This window comes from Carlito syrichta, unplaced genomic scaffold (assembly GCF_000164805.1).
Source record: "Carlito syrichta isolate Samal-C Ts95f unplaced genomic scaffold, Tarsius_syrichta-2.0.1 Scaffold306975, whole genome shotgun sequence".
Classification (NCBI taxonomy): Eukaryota; Metazoa; Chordata; class Mammalia; order Primates; family Tarsiidae; genus Carlito; species Carlito syrichta.
The window spans coordinates 141,630-156,807 of NW_007251071.1; the positions used below are offsets into that span (position 1 = coordinate 141,630).

The 15,178-nt window shown below is 37.7% G+C and overlaps 1 protein-coding gene across 4 annotated transcripts in view; it reads left to right on the forward strand.

Annotated features, from left to right (window-relative positions):
* Positions 1-6: 6 nt before the first annotated feature.
* Positions 7-15,178, forward strand: part of SPAG6 (sperm associated antigen 6) — a 71,696-nt gene continuing 56,524 nt past the window's right edge. For 3 of the 4 annotated variants that reach the window (XM_008063635.1, XM_008063637.2, XM_008063638.2), the window contains exon 1: positions 7-147. In XM_008063635.1, coding sequence (XP_008061826.1) covers positions 93-147 — 55 coding nt within the window. In that variant the 5' untranslated portion in view covers positions 7-92. Of the gene's footprint in view, positions 148-14,385; positions 14,432-15,178 lie in introns of those variants that run through there. The other variant, XM_021715300.1, reaches the window with a different exon arrangement.

Consider the following 15,178-nt stretch of genomic DNA (forward strand, 5'->3'; position numbering starts at 1 on the left):
GGCGACGGCGACGCGGGCGACCGGGCCGTTCCACCGAGTCTCTCCCCGCAGTGTTCGAGCAGTACCAGAAAGCCCGGACCCAGTTCGTGCAGATGGTGGCGGAGTTGGCGACAAGACCCCAAAACATCGAGACGCTGCAGAACGCGGGTGAGCCCTCACCGCGAACCCACGTCGCTCCCCGGCAGGGCCCCGCGCCCCTCGCCCGGCATCCCCAGCTTCTCATTGCTCAGCGTCCCGGGCCTCGCCTCGACCCGGGCCATTGAACCCCCGCCGCGCCCCCGCCCTGGGCGCCCGGCTCTCCTGCCCGCTGGGCTTTTGGGGAGCGGCGGGGTGGGGCCGCGAGGGCGCAAAGACTTCAGAAACCTGCCTTCTCCTTAGCGGGTTTTTGGGTGAAGCTTCCAGATTGGTGTGAGAGGGGCCCGATGTTCCTATTTATTTTTTCGATGCAACCAGGCAGGTGACAAGTTGAAAGTCAAGACCATATGAATCGCCTGGAAGTCATTTTACGTGAATGGGATTCTACCCTAATCAGTCCCGTTGTATCCGGGTGCCGTTGCATGTCGCCCTGCCTTTGATCACCTCCGACTTTCTCGACTTACTCGCAGGAAAGGAATTCCAGTGTGGTTTACACATTATTTCTCGTCTTGTGTCAGTGAAAGAGGAGTGATATGCTTGAATCTTTTCCAAGAAATTCAAGGTGGATAAAGACCAATCTTTGGGAAATCCTTATGGTGCTCTTGAGAATCCCACCCCTTACTCAGACCTCTTGCAGAAGAGAGAGAATTTGTTTATCTGTTATCATAAAGGGATAGAGAAGGTAATGGTAGTTCTCTCATTAAGGATGATTCTACCACCACTTGAACTGTAAGGTCACATTTTATCACTACTGTGTCTTAAGAAATCTTGTTTGTAAGATATAATCTTTTAAACTAATTTAAATTAGCGTATAATTTTAAAAAATCACATTTACAGCAAGAATATTTAGACATAATGATTACTCTGGGGAATTACTACCTCACCTAAGTGATAATTTTTGTCACTGAGATTTTGGCATTTATTCCTTGTGTATTTTATTTGGGGGTGTGGAGCATTCCTTTAGAATGGAGGAAGTTTATAATTTTAAAAAAAACCTTTTAAATTTGAGATAATTGTAGATTCACATGCAGTTGTAAGGAATAATACAGAGAAATTCTGTGTACCCTTTACTCAGTTTCCCCAGTGGTAACATCTTGCAAAACTGTAGTACAGTATCACAGCCAGGATGTTGACGTTGATGAATATCCATTGATCTTATTTAGGTTGACACAGTTGTACTTGTACTTGTGTATGTGTATGTGTGTTCTGTTGTATGCTATTTTATCCCATGTGTATCTGCCACCACTGCAGTCGCACAACACTTTCATCATCACAAGGATCCCTTGTGTTGCCCTTTTATGACAACACCCACCTCTTGCTGTCTCTAACCCTGGGCAACCACTAATCTGTTCTCCATTTCTAAAATATTGCCATTTCAAAATTGATAATCCTTGCTCTGTAGTTGTTTCATATGTGGGTTAATTTTTTAATTCTGTGTGTATGTATGTGTTCACTCATACTCCTCAAAGTACCCAGAACAATACCAGATGCCCAGTATTGCATATATACAGACTAAGTTAAGTTTACCAGAGCACACTGCATTTTTTTGACAAGTTTAAAACATGTATTTAAAATACAATGTATAAAATGCTTAATCTGCCGACTCAGGAGCCCGCAGTGCAGGATGGGGTGGGGATGGGCAGCTGCCCACTACACCAGCAGAGCAAGGGTGCAGGGGTGTGGCCCTCCCTCCCATGCCCTTCTGTTCAGACACCCAAGGGGCTTGTGTGTACCCCTGGGATCACATGACCAGAAAACAGGACCCCAGAGGTTTCTTGAGTCTCTGTTAACCAGGGAGACTGGGTGCAGCCCTGCAGGCCCATCCCTGAGCAGGGTACCCCCAGATGGGGCAGAGCAGGGGATTGCATTTTTAAATTGCAGTTACTTTTCAAATTTTCTCCATCTTAACCTTCTCGGTGGCCCTTGTGAATAGCCTTACTATATGTAAACAATATGTTTACAGTCAAACTAACACTTTATTTTTTTAAATGGGAAAATAGTCAATATTATTTTAAAAACTTAATACTGAAATGTTGAAGTATATATAACACTTAAGATCTGGAATATCACTTGTAGTGAGTAGTGGCAGGTTACTTCTTCCCATAAGAGTGCAATGTAGAGTATATTATGGAATTTAATCCAAACTGGCAATGTAAGTGGCTTAGATATACAACTTTACATTTATGATTTGGTTTATGAGGGAATGGAATACAAAAAGAATATAGCTTAATGTTTCAAAACTTTTTGCGCTTGACTTATATTTGGATAGCATGCTAAGATGTTTCTTTTCCTGATAAACCTAATTTTAAAAATATATTTTATGTTATCTAGTTTCAATATAAGTATTCCTTTAGTAATTTTAAATAGAGGCAGGTAATGGATGCTGTATTCCAATATATTTATTCCTTTAATTAAAAAATAACCTGTGAGCTTTGTTACAAAAACTTTTCTTAATAGCCACTTTACTTAACCATTCAAGTGGCTTATTCTTTTAAAAAATCACCATGGATTAAAAAGTGCTTTAGAGTGAGCCACAATATGTGTTTATCAATTATATATTGTAATTAAGCCTTTTTTCCCCCTGCTAAATGCCTTCATTTTGGTAGCTGAAGATACCAGTGCATTTTACTCCTGACTTTTGACATAGTGTCCATGTATCTGGGAAGATTTTATTTTGCTTTGTCATCTCTCCCCCCGATATATTGTTTATGGAAATATGTATCATAACTCCAGGATAATGTGAAAAATATTTTACATATAGGCATCATTATTAAACTAGTAATTCCCTTGTTAAGAATTTTTTGATTTATTCCATGTAAAAGGACTATTAATGGCGAAAATTATCAGTGGAGTTTTATTTTATTTTAAATCTCTTATATTTTAAATTGTTTTTGATATTTGCCTTATTAAACATGTCCAAAGTAATTACAAAGGCAGACAAAGTATTGCAAGAGCTCCTCTTCAGAGTTTTGAAAAGAGTAAGTTTGATTTCCAGTCAAAATTGTTACTAAAAAGAACTATGTACAGAATGTCTATACTCTTTTGGTTTTTGTTTTTGTTTTTTTCACTTTCTTTTTAAATTTATTTTTAAAAAATTTTTTATTATAAAGATGTGGGGTATAATTCAAGGCTAGGTAGACAAACATTGATTATGCAGGTACTCTTGTTGATGAGGTATGCTCCTCCCTCCCCTAGCAGTTTCCCTCAACTGCCAATCCCACCCCCTCTCCCCTGACAGTTTCCCATTACTGCCAAATGCTTTCTTATAATATTATAATTGTCAAGGTCCACTTATGAGTGAGAACATATGGTACTCTGTTCTTTGTTTCTGTGATAGATCACTGAGTATGATTGACTCCAAATCCTTCCAAGTTGCTGCAAAGTCTATATATTTGTCCTTCTTTATGGCTGCATAATATTCCATTGTGCATATGTACCACATTTTCTTTATCCAGTCCAGCTGCGATGGGCATTGCCCCTCTTTAGGTTTTTAAAATTGATGTTTTATTCCTTCTAAATCAGAAGAACACATATGAAAAATTTAAAACTTAAATGTTTGTTATAAAATTTCTATATGTACACTCAAACACTCTGAACCATGACATCTTGTAGCTATTTATTTATTTATTTATTTATTTGAGTTGGAGTCTCACTCTGTCACCCAGACTGGAGTGCAGTGGCCGCTCCCAACCACTGCAGCCTCGAACTGCTGGGCTTTGGCAATCCTTCCGTGTCAGCCTTCCAAGTAGCTGGAACTACAGGCATACGCTACCACGTCCTGCCAAGTTTTGACTTATTGTAGAGATGAGGTCTCACCAAGTTGTCCAGGCGGGTCTCAAACCCTCGGGCTCAGGTAATCCACTCACCTCAGCCTCCCAAAGTGCAGGGATTACAGGCTGAGCCACCGAGCCCGGCTATCTTGTAGCTATTTAAAAATGAATTGTGGTTCTTCCCTTCTCCGAATAATTAGTAACACAACTTAGAAAAGATCATACATTGTTACTTCTATTAATTGTAAAATTTCAGCAATTGGAGGTGGTTGGTTATAAAATATAAGAAACATGTTTTGTGACATATTGGACTACCAGGTCACTCTTGGGTCTTTTTAGGAGGTCTTCTGAAATAAGCTAGTAAATACTCCAAGAAAATTATTTTTAAACTGCCTAGTTATATAAAATCAAATTCTCCGGAACTAGCTATTTATATAAATGGAGATCAAAATTTAGTAAAACATTAGTTATACATATTTTCAGAAAGTAGAAATAAATAAGTTTGCATAACTTTTAAATATGCATCTATATGAAGCAAATTTGCATATGAGGCAATTTAATGGGTTCAAAATTCAACAAAAGTAATATATATTGTTGACACAATGATTTTAGATTATATGTGTCTGGAACAGGATGAAAATCTTCAGATTAACTATCTAATGCCTTAGAATGCTATGAGAAGTCCCTAGTAAACATTTATAATGTATTTAATATATATCTTGGCATGTTCCTGTACCATAATCCTCTTACAAAGCCTACTGTTCCAAAGGATATTGAAACTGAAAAGAAAATTAGCAAAGCAACTTCAAAAAATTTAACCAATTATGTTATTTAAATTTGACATATTTTGTGAATATAAAAAGAGTTATGAATATAAAAGATAATTAACTCAAAAATACTGACTTTCTCTTATGAGATAGGGATAGAGAAGTTTGTTGCATATGCTTAAGTGGAAATACATGTGCTTAAATGAAAAAAGGGGCCATAAACATTCTGGTCTTGTATGCACCTAACAATGTGTCCTAGAAGCAAAAGCTTATTCAGAATTGTATTGTGTTCCAGGTCACTGTTCCTACATGGACATCTATCTGTGTTTGTTAACTAGGCATTGGTACACAGTAGAACATAATAGAGCAAGGGCTAGGCTCTAATTGCTTTCTTAGGAAAAATTGAACAATTAAAATAAAGAATTCAAGCTATAGATGAGCCTAGAATAGATATAGATGGGGCTTACAAATGACAAATGTTAATGTTACAGATTAAACTTTTGGGTTTTTTGAAAAGTTATTTAGGTTTTTTTTTCTTTTCTTTTTTTGAGTGGGAGTCTCACTCTGTCACCCAGGCTAGAGTGCAATGCCACAGTCATAGCTACCACAGCCTCAACCTTCTGGGCTCAGGTGATCCTTCCACGTCAACCTTCCAAGTAGCCGGAATTACAGGTGTGCCACAATGCCCAGCTAATTTTTTGATTTATTGTTGAAACATAGTCTTGCCATGTTGCCCAGGCTGGTCTCGAACCTGTGAGCTCAGGCAATCCTCTCACTCTGCCTCTCAAAAGTGCTGGGATTACAGGTGTGAGCCACTGTGCCCAGTCTTAAGTATTTCATAATTCCACTTAGCATTTGAATGTTGATTCAGGGCCTTTGCACCTCTGCCTGAAATCTTTTCATGCGCTTCTTTGTCTAACTAATTTCAGCTCATTCTTTATGGCTCTGTTTCAGTGTTGATTCTTCAGGGAAGCTTTCCCTGAGCTCGCACAGTAAATTAAGTCTCTTGATTTATGCTACCTTGAGTCTAGTATTTCTCTTTCATGACACTTATCACAATTGTGGTTATTTAGTTTGTTTTCTCCATTAACCATAAATTCCATGCATAGCATAATGCTTAGCAGAGAGTAGAAGTTCAAAATATTTAAGTAGGATGAAGAAAGGAGAAAATATTTTTGAAGTTGTTTTTTGAAGGAGTAATTGTTTTCACATCTCTTTTTTAAAAAATAGTTTTTCACAGCAGCTCAGGCAAGTAGAGTAGTATGGATACTTAAGCCCGAATAAAGTTGAATAATTGCCTCTTCACAAAGTGAGATAGAGGTCATACTGGGACTAGAACTTATTTCTTTTTTTTTTTTTTTGAGTCGGAGTCTCACTGTCGCCCAGACTGTCGCCAGACTCAATCCGCTGGGCTCCGGCGATCCTTCCACCTCAGCCTTCCGCGTAGCTGGAATTACAGGCACGTGCTACCACGCCCGGCTGATTTTTTTGATTTATTGTAGAGATGAGGTCTCGCTGCCCAGGCAGGTCTCGAACCCATGGGCTCAGGCAATCCACTCACCTCAGCCTCCCAAAGGCACAGGATTACCGGCTGAGCCACCGAGCCCGGCTAGAACCTATTTCTTAATTGCTGCCTAGTCTTGTGCTCTTTCTACCTTACCTTATAGATATTAATAAACTATTTTTGAATGGTTCTGGTTCCTAATACATCTTGATGTTATCTGTAGAAAAAAGTTCTCTGTTTAGATCTTTGTGTACCAATGCCTCTCCAATAATTGTGAAACTTAGTGGCTGCTGAGGTCTCCTTTAGGACCATCATGGGAATTTGAGTGGAGGCCAAATAGAGAGGACTAACTTTAATTGATAAATATCTGGAGGTTTGAAAGAGTGGGAGTAATATTTAGGGTTTAAGGTGGCCTCAGAGCACTAGAGGACCTTTAGGCCTCCTTGATTTCCTGAGTCTTATCAAATCAGAAACTCTTTAAAAGCAACCAGGGTAGTCAATAATCCACTAGAAGTTGAAAACCAAGGTAGTCCTTCAGATGGTGTTGGACTGAGAACCTGCCTAGATCCAGGAGAGTCTAGAAGAGACTTATTCAGAGCCTGGGACTGTCAGCTACCTGTGACTTACTGCTCTTCTGGGCTTTAGAGAACGCATGAGGTAGAGTACAGTGAAGGAGGAAGCACTTGATGTTTGTTGGTTGGTTGTTGTGAGTGTATTCTTAGTACTTCTTCCCTTTTTTAGTTAATCACGCTTTGTATAAAGTACTTTGTCTTGTTCATTGAGGGCATAACTTTGGGATTTCTATTGAGTAGCTGTACTGGCTTTAGGAGATTGCTAACCCAGGGCTACATCTTGAGAAAAATGTTGGCCTGTGTGAATACAAAGTTATACTTCCCTGATTTTCAAAGTGAAATATTGATTTTGCCATATACTCCATGATTTATTTATTTATTTTTTTGAGTCAGAGTCTCACTCTGTTGCCTAGGCTGGAGTGCAGTGGCATGCTCACTGCTCAACACTGTCTCGAACCTCAGACTCCTGGGCTCAGGCGATCCTTCCACCTCAGCCTCCCTAGTGACTGAGATAATAGGCCCTCATCGCCACTCCTGACTAATTTTAAAAAATTTTTTGTTGAGACAATGCCTTGCTGTGTTGCCCAGGCTGGTCTCAAATTCCTGGGCTCAAGCAATCATCCTGCCTATACCTCCCAAAGTGCTGGGATTATAGGCATGAGCCACCATGCCCAGCTACGATTTTATTTTTATGGATAAGAATGGCTCAATTTAAAATGTATTATTCAGGTTCTGTTAAAAGCCTCAATGAAAATAAGTGATAAAATATTTGTGCATGTGTGCATTTGTGTCTCCAAAGGAAATGATTTCTATCCATTTTTCTAAATATTCTAATTTCTATATCTGCGTAAAGTTAGAATTACTATTAAAGTATGTATATAGACTAGATTATATTAGTTTCCATAGAATTTTGTTTGTAGACTTAGTTTAAAAGATGCCCTTTTAAAAAAAATTGAGAGTTTATTTTTTAAAAAACACACTTAGATTTTCCCATAACTTCTTGCAATCTATCATGAAGATGTTTATCTTGTCATTAAATTTTTTTATACAGAGATATACTTGTATATGCAATGAATATTTATTAACTTTTATATGGCAAGCTAGGGCTAGATATAAAATTTCAGGGAAAAAAATTGTTCCTGCTTTATTTTATTTCACAAAGTGTTTCCATTTTTAACTTTTGTGGTCAGAAACTAAATGCTATGTTCTAAATCAATTGCAACCACCCTTAACCTATGTTTATGATAGAATTATCAGTTCCCCTTCCCACTACAAAAAGAAGGGGGAACTGTATACATATTTTTGTATATATATCTTTGAGTAAAATATCTCAAATTTTTTAATGTAGTGATGTATGAATAAAATTTAAAAATTCTATGTGAAGATAGTTTTTTTGAGCTGATTAATTTCCAAATCTTTTCTCTTCAAATATAACCCATGAAACTTCCTGAAGCAGATAATACCATTAGTACTGTCCTATTTACTCTCTATGCTGTCCCATTCCTGAATCAAATCTTCTACCTTCTACAGACAGATGGATATAATAGATATTTACTGTAGAAGAGAAAACACATTAGTTAAAAAAAAAAAAAAAAGACAGGATGAATTCAAAATTGGCAGTGCTCTAAAAAAACTTTCAAATTAAAATAGAAGTTTATCTACATGGGGTGATTTTAGGTGAGGGAACAGTTTAAATGACCCATTTGTGCTACTTAAAACTTTATGAATTTTTGGTAGTAGGCAGTACCATTCATGTACCTGATTTCTTGTACCTAAAAAAAAAATGGCCATGAACATTCTGTTTTTATTTTAATGAAGATTTACCTGAAATGAGAGAAACTTTCACATTAATTTTCACAGTTGGTTTATTCCTCATTCAATAAACATTTATTGTTTGTCCAAGTGCCAGATGTATGTTGAGATGCTGATCATGCAAAAATAGAAGGCATTATTTCTGTGCTTAAGAAGCTTATTTGCTAATAGAGAGATATAGAAATAATTTACTGTTTATTTGAAGGGCACTTTACCCAAGATTTGGAGATGAGGGATGCTGTTCAAGGAAGACTTCTAGAAGGCGGTACTATCTGTGCTGAATGTCTTAGGAGTTAGCCAGATGAAACTGCATTCAGGTAGAGGGAACATTATGTGCAAAGGCACAAAGATGATAGAAAAGGTGGTACGGCTAGAAAAGGCCAATGATTAGGTATACCTGGAGTTTAGGGTAATAGGGCAAGGAAAGGAGAGTCAGTTGTGGCTGGAGAGGAAAACAGGTCTAATTAGGAAGGACCTCATATGAAATTTGGATTTCTCCACAAATTGAAAGCCATTGAAGGATTTTAGCTGGAGGAAGATGGGATCCATTTTGTGTTTTAGAAAGATGATTTTAGCAACAGTGTGAAGAATAAATTGGAGGGGATTAAAACAGGATCAGGAAGACCAGGTGTCCATTTTTGCTATAGCAGTCATGCTGGATAAGAACTGCTAAAGATGTAAAGTCTACAGGATTTAGTGACTTATAAGAAGCTCCCCTCTCCACCCTCTCCAATTTTTTCAGCAGACAGTATGCCTGAAAGCCTTCAGCTCTTAATTTCTGTATCATTTCCCCATGTTGCCTCCTTGTGCGCCTCAAAGCCTGGTCAGCTGCTCTGTTGTATGTTTGCAGAGTTTGCTCAACTTCTCCTGTCATTGCACACATCATAATCTGCTGGGATTAACGATCACAACTCCTTTATAAGTTCCTTGAGGTCAAGCACAATTGTGTTTTCAATGTTTTGTATGTTTCTGATAAATACATCTTGAATGAATTATTCATCCCATAGTAATTCTAAAATATGTTTTAAAAGGCTCAATCTATGGAGTCATGAAACCTTTAATATTTCTTCATTACAATAGAAGGTATTAATAATTAATGATTCATTCAGTAGTAATACTAAAATAATGTTGATGAAAAATATAGTTGAGGGGGGACATGATATCACTAAGGGTAGCTGATCTTAAACCAGGGGAAGTGAGGACCAGTTGGAGGCCCAGACTTCATTTGCATGCAGACTAACATACCTAATCCTGACTTGTACCCCACATCTTTCTAATAAAATAAAGGAAAAAGAAAAAAGTATGTATAGGTATCTCAAGGAAGTGATTTCTTCACATTTTTATTTATTAAGCACTTGATGTTTATTTTGTCCCAACTAATCTTTCTAGCATTTTAGAAATTTAAATCTTTTAATTCTCACAACAACTTTTTGAGTAGTCAAATAATTTGTCACCATTTTACATACGAGGGAACTGAGGCACAGAGATGTTAAGTAAACCTTGGCCAAGGCACCTCATCTAGGAACTGATGGAGATCAGATTTGAACATCATCAGTTTCTCTCTATATTCATGCTTTTAATCACCTCACTCTGTTGCCTCTCAGCATAAGCAGCAAGTATTAATAGCATTCCTTCTATTTCTAAAGCATGACGTTTCTATTATATCCTTATTGAACCCCAAACAGAATGCCTGAGTTAGATGGTAACATTGACAGCCAAAGGTAATTAGTTAATTGTATGCAAAAATTACTTCTTCCAAAGCTTGAATGAACTATAGTGGTTTCATAGTAAGTGGTAACATAGAATGTAGCTTTAGATTAAAATGAAACATATTGTTGGAATTTAAATTTTAAAAACTTTGTAAAATTTACAGTAAAAATATCTGACACATTTTATAACTTTATAATTGATTTTGAACATAATTGAAAGTAAAAAAATAAATGGTAGAAATTACTTAATTTTAAATCTTTAAAAAAAAACATCATCAAAGGATACTACAAAGAGACTATAAAGATAACCCACAGGATGGAAGAAAATATTTTCAAAGCATAGATCTGATAAGAGATTAATATTCAGAATTTGTAAAGAACTGCAACTCACAACAACAAAACAGTCCAACTCAAAACTATGCAAAGGACTTGAATAGATTATATTTTATCAGGGAAGATATACAAATAATGAAAAGATACTCGGCATCACTAATCATTAGGAAAAGGCAAATCAAAATCACAGTGAGGTACCACTTAATGCCCTTTAGGATGGCTATTATAGGAAAACCAAAGCAAACAAACAAAAGAACAAGTGTTGATGAGGATGTGGCGATATTGAACCATTATGCTTTGCTGGTGGGAATGTAAAACCACTGTGGAAAAGTTTGACTTTTCCTCAAAAAAGTTAAATATATAGTTATCCTTTGATCCAGCAGTGCCACTCCTAGGTATATGCCCAAAATAATTGAAAATAGGAACTCGAATATTTATACATCGGTGTTCTCAAGTTTTATTCACAATAGCCAAAAAGCGGGAAAAAAACCCATATATCCATCAGCAGACGAATAGATAAAATATGGTATATAAACACAGTGGAATATTATTCAGCTTTAAAAGGAGTGAAATTCTAATACATGCTAGAACATGAATGAAACTTGAAGACATGCTAAGCAAAATAAGTCAGTCAAAAAGGACAGATATTGTATTCCACTTATATGAAGTATTTGATATAAGCAAAATTATAAGACATAAAGTAGACTAGAGATTACCAGGGCTGGGGGTAAGTGGCATAGGGAGTTATTGTTTAATGAGGTATGGAATTTCTGTTAGGGATGATGAAAAGTTCTGGAAATGGATAGTGGTGATGGTTACGCAACATTGTCAATCTACTAATGCCACTGAATTGCACACTTAAAAATTGTTAAAATGACAATTTTGTTATGTATATTTTACCACAATAAAAAAATAAATAATTTTTTTTAAAAAGGCAAAACAAAGCAGGTAACCAGGGCAACAAGAAATCTTTACTGTGACTTAAGTGGACCGAAAACCCAGTTTACAGACACTTGTATTGTTTTTTGGTTTTTTTTTGAGTTGGAGTCTCACTCAGTCGCCCAGAGTGGAGTGCAGTGGCCGCTTCCGGCCACCGCAGCCTTGACCTGCTGGGCTCCGGCGATCCTTCCACCTCAGCCTTCCCAGTAGCTGGAATTACAGGCATGCGCTACCACGCCCGGCTGATTTTTTTATTTATTGTAGAGATGAGGTCTCGCTGCCCAGGTGGGTCTCGAACCCGCGGGCTCAGGCAATCCACTCACCTCAGCCTCCCAAAGGTGCGGGATTACAGGCTGAGCCACCGAGCCCGGCTGACACTTGTTTTTACAAGAACAAAGTTGAGATGGTAAATAGCTTTGTAAGAAGATTAAGGTAATATGTATATGGATTATATGCATGTAATATGAGAATGGATAGTTGTTTTTTTGCCATTGGAAAAGTTTGACATTTGCTTCCTGATGATTTCTATATGCCATTGGTATGCAGAATCAAAGTAATTTGGTCTACATTGTGTTATAAGGAAGTAAAGAGCTGTAGTTATTTTGAGACTATTTTATAATCTCCTCCACTAGATTATTGGTTTCTTGACATAGGTGCTGCCCTAACTCATATATGAGGAAGACCCAGAAAAACGCGGAATTACCTTTTTGGAGGGCAGGCCCCTTAAGTGTACTCACTTGGAATTTGTTCCTCTGGATCAAATGGTCAATCAAAATTTTTATCTGGACTTAAAAAAATTTTTTTATTGTAAAGATGTGGGGTACAATTCAGGATTAGGTATACAAACATTAATCATGCAGGTACCCCTGTTAATGAGGTATTCTCCTCCCTCTCCTAGCAGTTTCCTTCAACTGCCAATCCTACTCCCCCAGTAGTTTCCCATTACTCCCAATCGCTTTCTTATAGCATTACAATCATTCAAGGTCCTCTTATGAGTGTGAACATATGGAACTTATCTGGACGTTTTGAGAAGATTGCATCACAATTTGCAGAAAAACGTCCCGAGTTGTGGCAAATAAGTCATGGTTCTCCACCATCACAACGCACCTGCTCACACTGCACTGAATATTCAGTGTTTTGACCAAAAATGGCATTACCCCGGTGCCTCAACCTCCCTATTCACCCTATCTCTCCTCTAGTGACCTTTTTTGTTACTCTAGATGAAAAAAAGTCCTCAAAGGGAAACATTTTGCTGATATGGAAGAGATGAAACAAAAAAATGGCAGAAGCACTAAAAGGCATCAAAATTGATGAGTTTAAAAACTGCTTTGAACAGTGAAAAAAGCATCTTGATTTTGCATTAAATGGAAAATACTTTGAAGGTGACTGAAGTCTAACATGTAAGAATACACATTTTTTTGTTTTTGTTTTGAGTCAGAGTCTCACTCTTTTGCCCAGGCTGGAGTGCAGTGTGGTATGCTCATGGTCACTGCCTCCACCTGCTGTACTCAAGTGATTCTTCTGTCAGTCTTCCAAGAAGTTGGAACCATAGGTGTGTATCATGCCTGGCAAATTTTTTGATTTATTATAGAAATGAGATCTCGCCAAGTTGCCCAGGTTAGTCTTGAGCCCCTGGTCTCTTACCTTCGTCTCCCAAAGTGAAATACACAATTTTGTGTGTGTGTGTGTTGGAGTCTCACTCTTGTCGCCCAGACTGGAGTGCAGTGGCACACACATCCACACAGCCTTGACCTGCTGGGCTTAGGCGATCCTTCTTCCCCAGACTTCCAAATAGCTGCAATTACAGACTCACGCCACCACACCCTGCTACTTTTTGTGATTTATTGTGGAGACAAGGTCTCACCAAGTTGCTCAGGCTGGTCTCGAACTTTCAGGCTCAGGCAATCCTCTTGCCTCGGCCTCCCAAAGTGCTAGGATTATAGGCTGAGCCACCATGCCTGGTTCACAATTTTTTTAGAAATAAATTTTTTGAGAGGTACCCTATATGTATTTATTGCTTGTTTATCCCTCATACTGTTTTAAATTTTTTAATTAAAACCATTTTTTTTTTTGAGTTGGCATCTCTGTCACCTAGGTTGGAGTGCAGTAATACAGTCACAGCTACCACAGCTTCGACCTGCTAGACTAAGACGATCCTTCCATCTTAGCCTTCCAAGTAGCTGGAACTACAGGCTCACACCACCACACCTGGCTCCTCATATATTTTTTGACTGGATGACAAGATCAGTGAGGTTTTTTTTTTTTTTTGCATAACTGGATTGCAATGTAGGTATTAGAAGCAACGCTTTCAGTATGGCACTAGAGCAAGAAAAATAGAAAAGGAACCTCAAAGCTATAAGTTGTATGTATATGAGGGGGCAGCATTGTAAAGATCTATCCTTAAATTTCAAAACTGTTTCATACCATTTTATCAGTTTTGTAGAGCAGACAGAATTGTTTTATAGATATTAGAGTATAATATATGAATTATTATTTTTAATATTGATATACTATTAGTACATGTTGGGTCCTTCAGCAGAGGCCCCAGTGATGTCCTTAACTCCTTACTATAGGCCTTGTTTATAAGATATTGTACCTGGGCAGTGAGACCTCATCTCTACAATAAATCAAAAAATCAGCCAGGCGTGGTAGCGCATGCCTGTAATTCTGGCTACGTGGAAGGCTGAGGTGAAGAATCGCCGGAGCCCAGCAGGTCGAGGCCGCGGTGGCCGGGAGCGGCCACTGCACTCCAGTCTGGGCAACAGAGTGAGATGCCAACTCAAAAAAAAAAAAGATATTGTAGCAACTATTCAGACTGCTGTAATTCATGGACTGTAAATTTTCATGCATTCACTCACCATGGATTTCTGGATTTCTAATGGACAAGCGGGTAAGGAAAATTTTCTTTTTATATATTATATGTGATTATTTCTTTCTTCTCCTCTTCTCTATCTCTCTTCTTTGCCTCATTTAGTCATCATTTTTAAGCAGTTTCTCTTGCCTATTTATCTGTATTTTTAGGACATATCTATAATTAGAATAACAAAGTCTCTATGGTTAATATGTGTAAGAGGTAAGAACATGTCCCTTTAGAGAAAGAGAAGCACCTGAGGACTGATAATTGCAAAGCTCTAAGAGGCAATCCAAGGACTAGAAATTTGATGCAGGCTTTTTGAGAATTTATTTTCTTCTCCAATAAAAATAACCTTATTGGATGCCCACTCTCTCCCCTCCTGTTCAACATAGTATTGGAAGTCCTGGCTAAAGCAATCAGAGAAGAGGAGGCAATCAGAGGTATTCAAATAGGAAAAGAGGAAGTCAAGTTATCTCTCTATGCAGATGACATGATGGTGTACCTTGAAAACCCAAGAGAATCTGTCAAAGGTCTCCTTATATTGATAAAAGCCTTTGGCAAAGTCTCAGGATACAAAATAAATGTACAAAAGACAATCGCATTTCTCTACACCAATAATAAACAAACAGAAACCCAAATAAAAAACACAGTTCCATTCACAATAGCCACAAAAAAAATGAAATACCTTGGCATCTTCCTGACCAGAGACGTGAAAGACCTTTACAATGAAAATTACAAAACACTGCTCAAAGAAATCAAAGCTGACATGAACAAGTGGAAAAA